The 13,684-nt window shown below is 31.7% G+C and overlaps 1 protein-coding gene across 8 annotated transcripts; it reads right to left on the minus strand.

Annotated features, from left to right (window-relative positions):
- Window positions 1-1,633: 1,633 nt before the first annotated feature.
- Window positions 1,634-11,425, minus strand: LOC100780520 (phosphatidylinositol/phosphatidylcholine transfer protein SFH9). Of its 8 annotated transcripts, none has more exons than XR_003267976.2 (16): window positions 11,184-11,423; window positions 10,304-10,346; window positions 9,883-10,183; window positions 9,250-9,349; window positions 8,734-9,000; window positions 8,566-8,643; window positions 7,836-7,937; window positions 7,706-7,755; window positions 7,505-7,604; window positions 7,315-7,404; window positions 7,113-7,205; window positions 4,657-4,744; window positions 2,968-3,350; window positions 2,803-2,877; window positions 2,037-2,203; window positions 1,634-1,944 (listed from the first exon to the last, which is right to left on the minus strand). XR_003267976.2 is itself a non-coding variant. In XM_014779503.3 (15 exons), exons 2-15 carry the CDS (start codon window positions 10,308-10,310, stop codon window positions 2,153-2,155), a joined length of 1,785 nt encoding a protein of 594 aa, XP_014634989.1. In that variant the 5' UTR covers window positions 10,311-10,346; window positions 11,065-11,424; the 3' UTR covers window positions 1,634-2,152. The 8 variants fall into 8 exon arrangements, 2 of the variants coding, with proteins under 2 accessions (XP_014634989.1, XP_040873634.1); XR_003267975.2 differs by having other exon boundaries at window positions 11,065-11,423; XR_003267977.2 differs by lacking the exon at window positions 11,184-11,423 and adding an exon at window positions 10,972-11,043.
- Window positions 11,426-13,684: the final 2,259 nt, after the last annotated feature.

The raw sequence follows: 13,684 nt of genomic DNA on the forward strand, positions 1-13,684 counted from the left end.
AATTGCCGATTTTTTGCTTTATTAAAATTTAAAAGTGAATTTTTCAGTCTTTTCAGTGTATATAGAAGTTTCGAACTATAGGCAAATGTCAGTTAATACCTTTTAGATTAAGGAAATAAAAATTAAAGTTCTTAATGTCAATTTTTTTTTCTTTCTTTATAATTTTATAATTGTTTATATGTCTAACTTTTAATAAATAATAATTTTTATAAACAAAATTATTTTTATACATAAAATTGAAATTAAATTTTTTTATTAGATGATGATAACCTTAATTGTTATTATAATAACAAGCACACAATTAATTTTACACAATTTTATACTAATTAACATTAACTAGTATTAGAGTAACAACATACAAAAACTAATTTTATATAATTTTATACTAATTAACTTTAAAAAAATATATTTATATAGATGAAAATTTTCAAGAGAGTTGGATTCGTCCCTGTAACGCCAATACTCCCAAGCTACACATAACTAAGACCCTTATTTATTTTAAAAGGTTCAAGTGAGTTGATTTCCAATAGTTTTTATAAAGGTTCAAGTGAGCTGATTTCCAATAGTTTTTATCATTATAAAGAATAACCTTTGGAGTGTGTTTGGATGGAGGAATTTAAAATTCTGAGAAATTTTAAATTCTAAGAATTTCAAATACTTCAATTGAAATTCTTTTATTTTTAAAATTCTGTGTTTGGATAAAAAAAGTTAAAATTATGAGGGTGAAAAAAATGAATGAAAAAGAAAAGAAAAGATATTATTGGTGTGCTAGTTATACGTGTGTTCCTCTACGTTTTCAAGTCCGAACGATGTTCCACAATCTCAAACAGTGTTTCTTGAAGAAGACGGTAAGGAGAGAATTTCATTTTCTCACCTTTTAGAAGGAAATTGAAATTCCAGATTTTTAGTTGTTTAAAATTCTGATTTAAAATTCCAAAATTTTAAATTCTTCACATAAAACATCCAAACAATGAATTCTACATTACAAAAATCCAAATTCTCTGATAAATTATTTTCCTCAGTTAAAATTCTCTATTCAAACATATTCTAAGAGTTTTCTTCAATTCTCCATTTATAATAAGTAACTTATATACAACTATTATACTAAAATATGAAGGATGAGGATAGAGAGTGACTCTTCTAGAATTTCTCTCGCAGTTACTTGATCACTCCTTTTATCAGGATTAATTAAGAGTCACAAACCACATTTCACTCTTATTCTTGAGTTCAGTTGAATTCTACCAAATTCAATAGCATTGTTCTCATGAGAAGGGGAGTAATTACAAGCAAACCAAAAGATATAGTGGCTTAATAACATGCCCGTTGACACTTCGTATTGGGTCAATTGATTTAAACTTATTTGTTGAAGAAAAACTTAATAAAATAAGTAATTTTTTAATTTTATTTTTAATGTGTTTGTCTAAATTACTTTTTACTTAAAATAAACATTTTTCTGCTTATTTGGATAAGCAAATCCTATTTACTTATTAAATAAGCATTTTTTGAAAGAAAGAAAAAAAAACTTATTCTAAAATTACTTATTTTAAGTTTTAAACAAAATGACCCATTATAAAGTCCATGAAAAGTAATTTCTCTAAAAACTAGAGTAACAAAGATAATCCAAAACTAAAAATTTCCGGGGAAAGCACATCCTCTAGTAAAATCCAAGATTTACAGTTAAGCGCTCGCTATTTGTTACAATGTATTACAGAAAATATTTCTTTTGTGCATATATGCATCTGGTATTAAAATACATCTGAATTTGAGTAGCATACTTTGTGTATATGTCCTCTGTACAGAAAAGCCAATAAGAAAATAAATGTGGTTAACACACTCAGTTATACATTTAAAAGGAGTATTTGGAGTCCAGAATCTTCATAAAAAATTCTTGTTGCCTTCTATACATTGGGGCTATGCACTCCCCATAGCCCACATTCCTCAAGCCTGAAAAGAAATGAATATTACAAGATACCAGTGTTTCTTTCAGGGAGTCAGAGAGTATAAAATTGTATTTATATAAATAGAAGGAAAGTCACCTATATGATAATGAGAGTAATTCTTTTATATAAGCCAATAGAAGTTTAGCTCTGGTAGTGATTCAGCTGTAAAGTATCAAAAACAATGGACTGCAAACTGATGCTGAAAAACGGGCTCATCTTCCTGGGGCATAACTTCTATTTTTAGGCCAACATGAATTTCTTCCCTGTTTTTTAGGAAAAGTTATCAATTTATCATCTGTATATACTATATACAAGCATTCAAATAAATAGAAAAGCTTATCACCAAAACCCATTTACGACCTCATCTTCTGAGAATAACACGTTAAAACAATACAATAAGATGTGTGCACAACTCAAACTGAGTAATATATTAGTAAAATGTAATGCAGAGATGTGCACAACTCAAATTGATCAAGGACCTCAATTTAAGGTATAGTGAGGAGAATATGATGGTGGTGGTGGATGTAGCTTTACTTTTGGATCCTTACAATCGTAATCCACTTGGAAGAGTTTCCTATACAAATTAGCATTTATGTGTCCTTAATACTGAAAGCTCAACTATGTGAGAAGGACTTCTGCAATTTTTACCAGAAGGATAGGATATAAAAAGGAGTTATTGTGTACTCTAAAGAGAAATCTCGGGCAAAAGATTTTAACACTCACTCAGTAGAAATAAACGTAATTCATTGTTTTTCATCAGATGAATAGAAAGGTATGCACTTGGATCAAAGCAGCATTATAAGACAGTCCATTAAATTTATATATTTTTTCAAACCGAAACTGGGGGGCAACAGCAACTTACGTCAAATTTACTCTCCTTTAAGCTTTCCAATGACTCGGCAAGCTCAACTTGCTTTGAAGCAGTGGCTAGCAGGGCCTAACATGAGCAGAAAACTCAATCAACACAATACTGTAAAATCTCTAAACATGAAACCCAAAGTGAACAATTGTGGTAGATTGGCACTACCTTCTTTGTTTTTTGCAAGTCATATTCTATACATTTTATGCGACTCAATGACTCTTGAAGAATATCCTCTTTTTCAGGAGGAATTGTATTAGGTTTATTAGCCATCTCAGTTACCACTGCCTCTAAATTCTGAATTCTTTGCCAAAGTGGCTCTTTTATCGCCGGAGTCATTAATTGTTCCTCGGAATTGGATTGAGCCGATTTGGTTTTCTCATGGCTTCTTGGTTGGTTGTCTACAGAGCGAACCACAAAACATTTCCCCAATGCCGCAAATACTACATAAATACAAGTTAACAATTTGACTGCGATTTGAGCCAAAATACTTATGATATATGGAATTGGCTTCTCCTGTAGTCTTCTGAGATGATTGTTGTTTGAATCACCTATCAGATTCACCAATTTTTACATTTAGTATAGAATACAAAATTCTCCTTACTAGAAAAGGAAACAAAATGAAGATTCCAAATGCCTCAAACTAGTGATAAAGTTGTGAGATACAACTTTCAGCAACAAATAATATGAAGGATAAAATATGTTTTTTGTCCTTATAAAATTATTAAAGTTTGGATTTCGTCCCTACAAAAAACTTCATCCGTTTTCATCCTCATAAAATTATAATGTGCCATTTTTTGTCTTGGAGCAAGGTTTGCTTGTATCCAAACCTACGATGATGATTTTTTACATTGATTATACATATAACCAATGTAAATGTAACTTTTTCTACATCAGTTATGCATATAACTAGTGTAAAAAAGTTATACACATAGATTCAGATTGCTCTTGGCCAAAAAATGTCATATTATAATTTGGCTTAAATATGTTTTTGATCCTTAATAAATACTCGATTTATGTGTTTGTTTCCTAATAAATTTTTGTTTTGTGTTGAGTCCCTAATAAAATAACATTTTTATTTTTATCCTAGATATTTTGTGTCTCTGATAAATTAAAAAATCTTGTGTTTGCTTCCTAATAAATTAGCAAATTTTATTTTAGTCTGTATTAACAACAAATGGGAAATATTTATCATGGAGCAAATACAAAATTTGCTAATTTATGAGGGGCTAAAAATAAGTGTCAAGGATCAAAAGTAAAATTGTTGTTTTATTAGAGACTCATTGCTAAACAATAATTTATTAGGGAGTAAATCCAAAATCGGATATTTATTAGGGATCAAAAACATATTTAAGCCTTATAATTTTATGAGGATAAAAACAGACGAAAAATTTTGCTGGGACAAAATCCGAACTTCATGAATTTTAGAAGGACAAAAAACATATTTGAGCCTAATATTAAACTACACACATACACACTAAGATTTCAATTGAAGTCTCTGGCACTAAGAAAAACAAAGTAACAAATATCAATCCCGTACTTGAAACACAGATTTCCCTAGGAACTTCCATCCCATCCTGACCTCTCATTCTGTGGGTGTGACTTGGTTAAGCATGGACAAAATGAAATAATTTGCCTAACAAATTTAAACTACATGTTTCTCCTTTCATGCTCTCATGGCTAAAGTCAGGCATCTAAACCAATATTGTTCACAGGTTACACCGCAAGTTCTATTATCATCATTTATAAGCTTAAAACAAGTTCATCCTCTAATAAATATATGCAAAAAGAATGAAATAGAGATCAACCCCTAATTAGAAGAAGAAGAAAAAGAAGCTGTGATAAGGAATCACATACTTATTGAATCAACATCCCCAACAACTTCTCTGGCAGCATTTAAAGGCTCAAGTACATTGCCGGTAGGTGCAGAGTCTCTCATCCTTTTCTGAAATATGGTTCCATATCATATGAGTTGCAGATAACCTATAGTTCAGCAAAAGTTCAAAGATAAAAGACTATAATCACACAAAAGGAGAAATAGACAAGTTCCTCAAATTTATCTTCTAGGGAGCATTTATACAAGCTTATATGGATTTATGGAAATGACTTGTGACCTTAGTTATTGTAAGTTTTCTTTAGCTTATTAAAATAAGCTTCATGGAGAACCTAATCCAAATAAACTCGTTTTAACTTGTTTCAGTAAGCTCCAAAGTTAAACTTGTAAATAAGCACTAATTTGATCAGAGCTTATAGAATAAGTTCTTAATTAAATAGTTTACCTAAGAGTTCCCTTAACCATCTTAAATAGTAAATGTTATAGACTTCCAATTTTGTTCCGCATCATTTTGTTTATTTCAATTAAGTTTAAAGTTTAATCAATCAAATCCTAAAATTTTTAAATTTGGTATCTATGGTATTACATAGACATATCTCTATCAAATGACTTTACTGGTATGGAGCCCAAGAAAATAGCCTATTAACCATCAATTTATTCAGAGAAACCCAATATAAAAATAACCAATTGAATATTTAAGCTACTAATTTCTATTTTATTTGAAATCTATTTCTTGTGGTTTAACTTATCCTCAACTTTTTAAAATGGCATAAAAATTATCCCAAATGACAGACTAAGCTGAAGTGGGAACCAAGAAAGTGCTTCACTAACCAACTTCATTCAAAGAAACTGAAAGACAAAAGGTAAGATGCAGAACCTCAATGTTCAACAAGAAAGAAAACAAATCTGTTTTTCTTGAATTTAACAGATATCTATAGCTTTGGATAAGTAAACCATTAAGATTCACATGCTAATATCAAAATGAAATAGTATCTACACAAACTCAAAACCGATGAAGCATGTAACTCACAGTAGCATCAACCATCCCCCATTTTGTTCCCTAAATCACATACATACCTTCATACTACAGTTTTGACATCCACAACCATAATTTGGTAGCACTGTGATGAAATTATTCTTGCTGTGATCAAAAGATGACATGTGTACAAATATACATAACACTACACCTATAGTAATAAAATTCCTTTTCATTTGGATCAGTTCCGTCTTCATTGGTTTCACTAAAATAAGCTAAGGTTTACCACAGCATTCCTTTGCCTTACAATCATGGGTAAGAAACGAATACTGGTGAATTTTTGTTCATGGCAAATAGACATGGTAGTTGTTAATCACATTTGCAATTCTTTCGGATTTTGAGATATTGAATGCTCTATATTCTAGATTTTTTTCAATTTGTCGTGAATGTAAATTTAGAGAGGGTGAGCTTGAAATAAGTGTAAATATAGAGACATGCTATGAACCTCAGGATTTACAGTGTAACTTACAAATGACCTACTTTCAAGTATCAACAAAGGACCACTAACAGGAATCAAAACGATCTTTGTATTCTAGATTGATTGAATTTAAAAATAGTCCATTTTCAACATGCAATGAAGTGCTCTACAGAAATGCACAGACAACATTTTGATGCACATTGAATTTTTCATTTTCAAATTGTACAATTTTTTTTATTTTTAAAAATGGACTAGCATTTACAGGATTCTACTGGAAATTTACTTGATACCAGTGTTATCAACTGCAGATCACAAATATGGTGGAAAGCCAATAATCTGCTATATCATATAACGGATAGCATCATGGATAACTAGAGGAAGTCGCATAGCAGCTGAAATATATGATATATATCGTGTATGCATACAAAAAAAATTTATGCAAATAAAAATAAAATGCATAAAATTTGGCATCATATTAACCCAAATTCAATTAACATAGTCTCTAATGGAGGATATTACTAATTATACCATTGGTTAATTGTAAGTAATTTGTGTTGCATCAAAATTAATTCCTAGTCTCTAATGCATAATTTCCACCTACAAAAGTTGTTCAAGCAAGGCATAATGTATGAAAAACACAACACCTGATACTAAAGATACTTGATTTGACCATGAACCTATAAAAACATGAGACTCTCAAAAGTACAAGAAAATATTTGCATTGGATTGGTCAAGGCTCCAATCACCAGGATTAGATATTAGCAAGCTGGAGAGTTCAGATTATTGTCAGCTCTATGTCATAACATAAATCAGTCATAATCTTTGTTTCACTTCCTTTCAATATGGCATGAGCAAAATACTTTTAAAAAGAAGTATAAAATGTGTAGTAGTCACTAGTCAGTCAGTAAAGCCTCTTGTTTGGGATATAAGAAAAACTGCTCAGGATTTAAAACTAAAACATATAAAATATATAAGAAACTAAGAAAGATAAAAACAAAAAACAAGGAAATATAAACTCAGCTCACTTTTTCACTTGAAGGAACAGATTGTACGAAGGCTGAAGGATTCAATCTTACTTCTGACGCTGATAGAGGTTCAGATATTCCAGTGCTTTTAACCTATGAAGAAAGAACCTATCAGTAAATCTTTACATCATGCAAAAGAGTATGAATAAGACTTGTGAATTGTACAACAAAATACTGCAGTGGCACTAAATTTATGTGTGACCTTGCTGGCATATGACTTCACATCAACCCCATCAGCAACAGAAGAACTTCCAAACTTTGTTAGCTTCATTGCTTCTCTAGAATGCAATAGCTGTAAATAGAACAAGGGAGTATTAGCTGTGCAATTGAGCAATAATTCTTAAATGTGATTTCATACAAATGTGGGATACATAATCCTAATAATACCATACTTTCAAAATGTCAGGATCATTCCAAGGTCCCTTATCAGATCTAAGACACCCTCCATCATTTGGGCACGAACAACTGCCGCCGAGGAAATCTGGAAGTTGGCTGTTGAAAAAAAGACAAAAAAAGGAATGCTCACATGATAGGCATTATAATAGACATAGAAGCCCTTAATTAACTGGGGCAGTACAAACATAAACACAAACCTTGAGTCTATAATCTGTAACAGTCTGCTCTGAAACTTGTTGCCTAAAACCTGTAGATTCAGCATGAATCATTTATACAATGCTTGTTCCTTTCTAAAGAGAAAAGATACAAAGAAAAATAGATAAATACATGTATTTTGGCTGTGGTCATTGGATCAAGAAAACCTTTTGCAGTATTCCATAGTAGCTTGAACCCACTACCAGCATTAACAATGAACATTTGGTTTAATGTCTGAAAAGAAAATGAGCAACTTAAGAAGTGCACAATGACTGTATACCTAAATTACCTATGGCAACCTTGTTTTTGCAGTAGGGGTTACAGAGCATGCTATGATTTAAGTATTATCATTGTATTATTGTATTTGTAGGAAGTATGTTAGGATGGCATTGTGGGTTCATTGAACACAATTGCAATTTGTATCCCTAATTCAGGTTCCAGACCTAAATCCTACATGCAGTTGAGTTCATGTACATGCATGCACCCTGTGAACATATTGCACGATAATATGCATGTTTAAGGAAATAAAAGAAAAAACAAATAAAAACTGAACTTTGGAGGAAAAGAAAAGAATATGCAGAAGCACCCACATACAGAGGCCTACTTAGTACTAAATTCACCTTCCTCTGTCATGAATAGCTTGCCTCCTTTTTCCTCTCCATTTACAAACAAACATAAACTTGTTTAATTTTCTTTCTTTCTTTTAAGAATTTTCCTTAAAAGATCTCAGAATCAAATTCTTAAGTTGAGAATGTCACTTTAAAGATCACTAAACCAAAAAAAAGAAAAAAAGAAAAAAGGAAGTGCATAAACTATGATTTGTTCATCAAGATAGATTCAAGTTCTTATAACATTTACTTACCTCAGGGTAGTTATCACCATCAATTTTTTGCATACGCATAACAAGATCATGTGCAACTTTGCTAAAGCTGACCCAATTCTGCAAAATATACCAAGTAATAAAACGTTTAGACTTCTTCATAATGCTATTTTAATTATTCAGATATGTTGTTGTAAGCATAGAATTTACCACTCCATGCACATCAAGTATTGTTGTTGTTTTATCTATATGCCTCTTTGCTGCAATAGAACATGCTGGGAATTTCTCTTTAAACATTTTCTCAAATCCCTGAACATGATATTTTAAAAATCGATCAACTGTCGTGACACTCATCAACTTGCTGGGTTCAACTTTGCCAAGTCTTTCAATATAAACCGGTTGGCCCTCTTTGTCCACACCATGGTAGCCATGAGGATAATAACACTGTACCTCTTCATACTCCTTATATACAAATTCCTACATATTATTTATCACAAAACTCATGATTCAGTAATTGAAAGATTATAGTGATTCATGATCAAACAAATAATGTTGGAAAATCTTCCAAAAGGGATATATGCAGGGTTTCTCCTCTCTAGAATTACACACTACGGGTGGCTGTTAGTTCAAAACTCTGCTAAGCTCCTTCAATCTTTCTGCAACAATTAGTAAACAATGGCTTCTTTAAAAAGTAAAAGGTGTAAACAACCAATTACCAAACTTTACCTGTAAAATAGAATCTACTCCATACTCCTTCCTCCAATGCAACATATCTGCCCACATCTGGACTGTTTTATCAATGTCGAACTTTCTGGCTTTCAGAAACCTGCAGCATGAAAACATCACCAGCCTTTAATATACTGCAAGTCTAAAAATATTTCTTTTGTACAACAACATGTCTAGAAAAATACATATTTTAATTTTCGCCAGAAGTTGTAGGAAAAAAAGGTTTCAAACATCAAAGAATGGCAATTTAGACGAACAATCCTTTAATAGCGCATTTACTGAATCTCTGTAATGAACATCAATAATAATCAAATATCGGGATCTCTATTGAAAAGATAAAGAATACTTCAAAGAAAGAAAAATCATGTAAATTATTGAGGAAGACGCTACAAAATGCCACTCCAGACAATGTTTTAGATGCACTTTGCATGATTAATATTCCTCAATTAAGGTAAAATAGAAACCTCTAAAGCAATAACATTGAGCAGTTTCTATTTTACCTTAAGTGCAGGATATGAACAACATAGACCATAATATTCCATTTATTTAACACCTCTAAAGCAATAACATTGAGCAGTTAAAAGAGAAAAAGCACACAAATAGAAAAGAAACTTCTATGACAAATTCATTTACCTCAGCATTTCATGATAATCATCATGGGAATCTGGAAGCAGATCTCTTGTAAGTAGCACCTGACGAAATGAATTCACAGCTTTTTCCTCGTTAGCATCGCGGACATCTTCTATGAAAATTGAAGCAAAGTCACTATTTGCTACACGTGTATTACGCTTCCTGAGACTATAAGCGAGTCTGGTTGAAGCAGTCATTGCTTTTCTCCTAAGAGATCTAGCTCGAGACTTCCGCCACTCATCCTCAGAGGTTTCAGGCTCAAAACATCTACCCCTCTCATCTTCTTGAGCTAATACTTCTTCTCCTAAACCCATAGAAATCAATAGTCAATACCTAAACCACAGTCCCAAAAACACAACCAGAATAACAAAAATATGTTCCCAAAATCAACATCTCAGCGCCACACAGGACTACAGCTTTGTACCTGGCATTCTATTCAAGACAAGCAATTTGCACCTAGATTGCCTCTGCACCAAGGGAAAAACAAGAACCACCTTTAATAACAACAAATCCAACCCAGGATCAAGAATACTCACCAGCTAAGCCATTACAACCTTTATCAAGCATTCATGTATAACACAATTAATCAAATTATTCAACTGGATTAAATTAGGGAACAAAATCCAAAAAAAAAATACAAAATAAAAAACTAACCCAAGTTTACAGATCAATCAACAAACTAAACCCTTTACCCTCCAAACAACAAGACTAATATTGGATTACAACATCACTCAGATTACCCCTGCATCAAGGAAAAACAGAGAACAGCAATCCCAAACTTTAGGGAATCTAGAACTTTCCACAGCTGAGACTTACACTAGAAGAAATCCATAAAAAACACGATTGTGCAGCTGAATCCGTTCCCCAAATGATCAAAACCCAAAACCATAGATCAATCAATAAAGAAGAGGAAAGAAAACATTAACACCAAGAAAGAAAAGGACCTACATTTGACAACAACAAAAGCAATTTCGAGAGAATCCAATAAAACAACATCAGAACCAAACAAAACAAAAACAAAATCTTAATTTTAAATCGAAACACCACAACCAAGCTGGATCAAAGGAATCCCGAAAAGGAAAAAGTCAGAACCGAAGAATCACAGATCAATCAACAAACGAATCAATCGAGGCGGATTTCAGATCGTAAGAGAGACAAGGAACGGCATTGCATTCATTCACGTACCCGAATCAAAACGACGTCGGTTCAACGATAAATAACAACGATGCAGATGAGGAGAGTGAGAGAGGAAAAAGGCAAAGTGGGTATCGCTTTCTGTGTGAGATCGAAAAAATGGAACGTACCGAAACCCGTACGGAGCCGCAGACAGAGACAGAGACACGCAGAGAGAGAAGGGAACGTAGGAAGTAGGAACAAACGTCGTTATCAAAAGCGTTAGGAGTGGCGTGCAACGGCCGCTTCTGATCTGCTGCAACGCGCTAACGGCGGCTGTTTGGTTTGTTTGTTGGTGGAATTCTGGTAGTGCCGTTTGTTAACGGAGGGGGGAATCGGGTGCTGGCGATTCTAGAATACGAGCGTGGGAACGGAATAAATAAATATAAAAAGAAGTTGAGAGACTTTTGTTGTTTTGTTTGGTCTTTATTATTACACTCCCAGCACATATGTGCTTTTTCTAATAAATTTCATAATAATAACATCAGCTCAGCTCCACTCCTAAATTAAAAAAAATTAAATAATTAAAATATACTTATAAATTAAATCTTTTATTTATTTAATTGGTGTAACTCAATTAGTAATGCAAGTTAAACTTTGAGAGAAAAAAATTTAAGCTTAATTCTTAATAAAATTTATTCTTAAGAAATAACGATAAAGTCCTGAAAAAAAATTAATCTCAAAATCAACTTAAAGAATATATAATTTTGTAAAAATATCTAGAGATTCCATTAGAACATTAAAAATCATGATTACATGAAACTAAATCTTTTAGTAATTGATTCAATTAGAGTTTAAACTTCAAACTTTTAGGAATTACCTAAATCTTCTAGTTAGACGAAATCTTATAAGTTATTTATAATTTTATAATCTTATAATATAATAGTAGTAATAAGTGTGCATTTTTTACCTTTAATTGCTACAGGCTATAGATATAAGTGTACATTTTTTCATATTTTTATTCAACTTCCACCCTTGCTTTTTTATTATTATTTAAAAAGAAAAACAAATGAGAACAGTGAACATTCCACTAGTATACAATATAATATTTATTGACCCACGTTATTTTTTCCACGTACCTTTATTTTACTTTAATTTTTATGTTGTATGTATGGTTGGAGTGAAGATTTTTATATTATTAATCAATCAAAAATCATCTTAAATAATAAATATAACTTTTTAAAGTAATTATTTAAAATTAACAATTTTATCATTTATAATTATGTTATAAATATAAAGTATTCATTTTGAATTGTCTAGTCACTTTAAATAGAATATTTCCTCCTAATGGAGTTCAATTATATTTTATCCGCTCAAATAAGCGATTTAGTGCAAGTTTAAATAAAAGTTAAGAAATACTTTTGAATGCAGATTTTTGAAATCCAAAATACAAAACAAAGAAGGAAGAAATTGTTGAGCTTTTTGGTTGAAATCCAAACACGCACTTCTTTTGGAAGCCCAAACTTGCACTTATTGATACAAATTAATTTTATCACATGCTAAAATAATGGAGTTTAATGACTTAATGAACAATAAATATGACCATGTGTAATTCATCCACCTTGAACCCTCTAAATGCACCCACCCTCCTCCATCTTCTCACCCTTCTTGATTAATTTTGTTTTATATCCATCGTGCAAATAATCTCAATTATAAATTAAACACTACTTCGGGTGAACAACTAATGTAAAAGGTCTTACTTTTTACAACCCCTTTAGCATGTCCTTCTATTTACATGAGTTCAAAAACCGATGTAGAAAAGCTCTCATATCATTTCCAATGGAAGTCCATTAACTACAACAACAACTAAAGTTTATTTATATCATCTATAAGGAGGACCTAACAATACATACCAATCATAATTTTGACCCTGCTCTTCTCTTAATTCTAATGCTTACTTTTTTTTTATAAATATTAATTATTAATTTGTTAAGTTAACAGAAGATATTAAATCTGATTTTTTTTTAATTTTTTTTGTTTTTAACTAATCAACATTATATCTCTACACATACTTATTTGAGTGTTTGTAGGTGATTTTTTCAGTCACATTCCACTTGAAGACCAGTTAAAAAATTTGCCATCTCTATCACCCAACTTGATTCCTAGTCTTGGACGTCAAAGTTCCTAATCTTACCATTTAAGCCAACTTATTGGATTAACATTAACTAAAAAATTTAACTAAGTATGTAAGCATATCCCTTGCCAACACCTAGATTCGTGAGGTGAGGCGTAAGATCCGAAGAACAAACACAATGTAATAGTCAAAAGCCAAACGCAAAAAAACACAGCACTAGTCAAATAAAAGTATCTATTTTTTTGCTTTCTTATATTTCATTTGTTATTAATAATTGAGTATGGTAAGAGGGTCCCAGTAAAGGGTTGATCTCACGTGGAGGTCACCCACATAATGTGCAATTTTGCACCCTTTTACATAAGAGTTGCCTTTAATATCATCATCGGCGTCGTGCCTCCACGTGGCCCACAACAACTGGTCGGTGACGTTGTGGAATAGCGAATCATCAACTACCCTACAATATTTTATTTCAGGTTGTGAAATGAAAAAGAAAATAAAATAAAAATACACTCTCAAATTTCGTTGAGATGGGATATATAGATGGGGTATGAACTATGA

The sequence above is a fragment of the Glycine max genome, chromosome 8 (genome assembly GCF_000004515.6).
Source record: "Glycine max cultivar Williams 82 chromosome 8, Glycine_max_v4.0, whole genome shotgun sequence".
Lineage (NCBI taxonomy): Eukaryota > Viridiplantae > Streptophyta > Magnoliopsida > Fabales > Fabaceae > Glycine > Glycine max.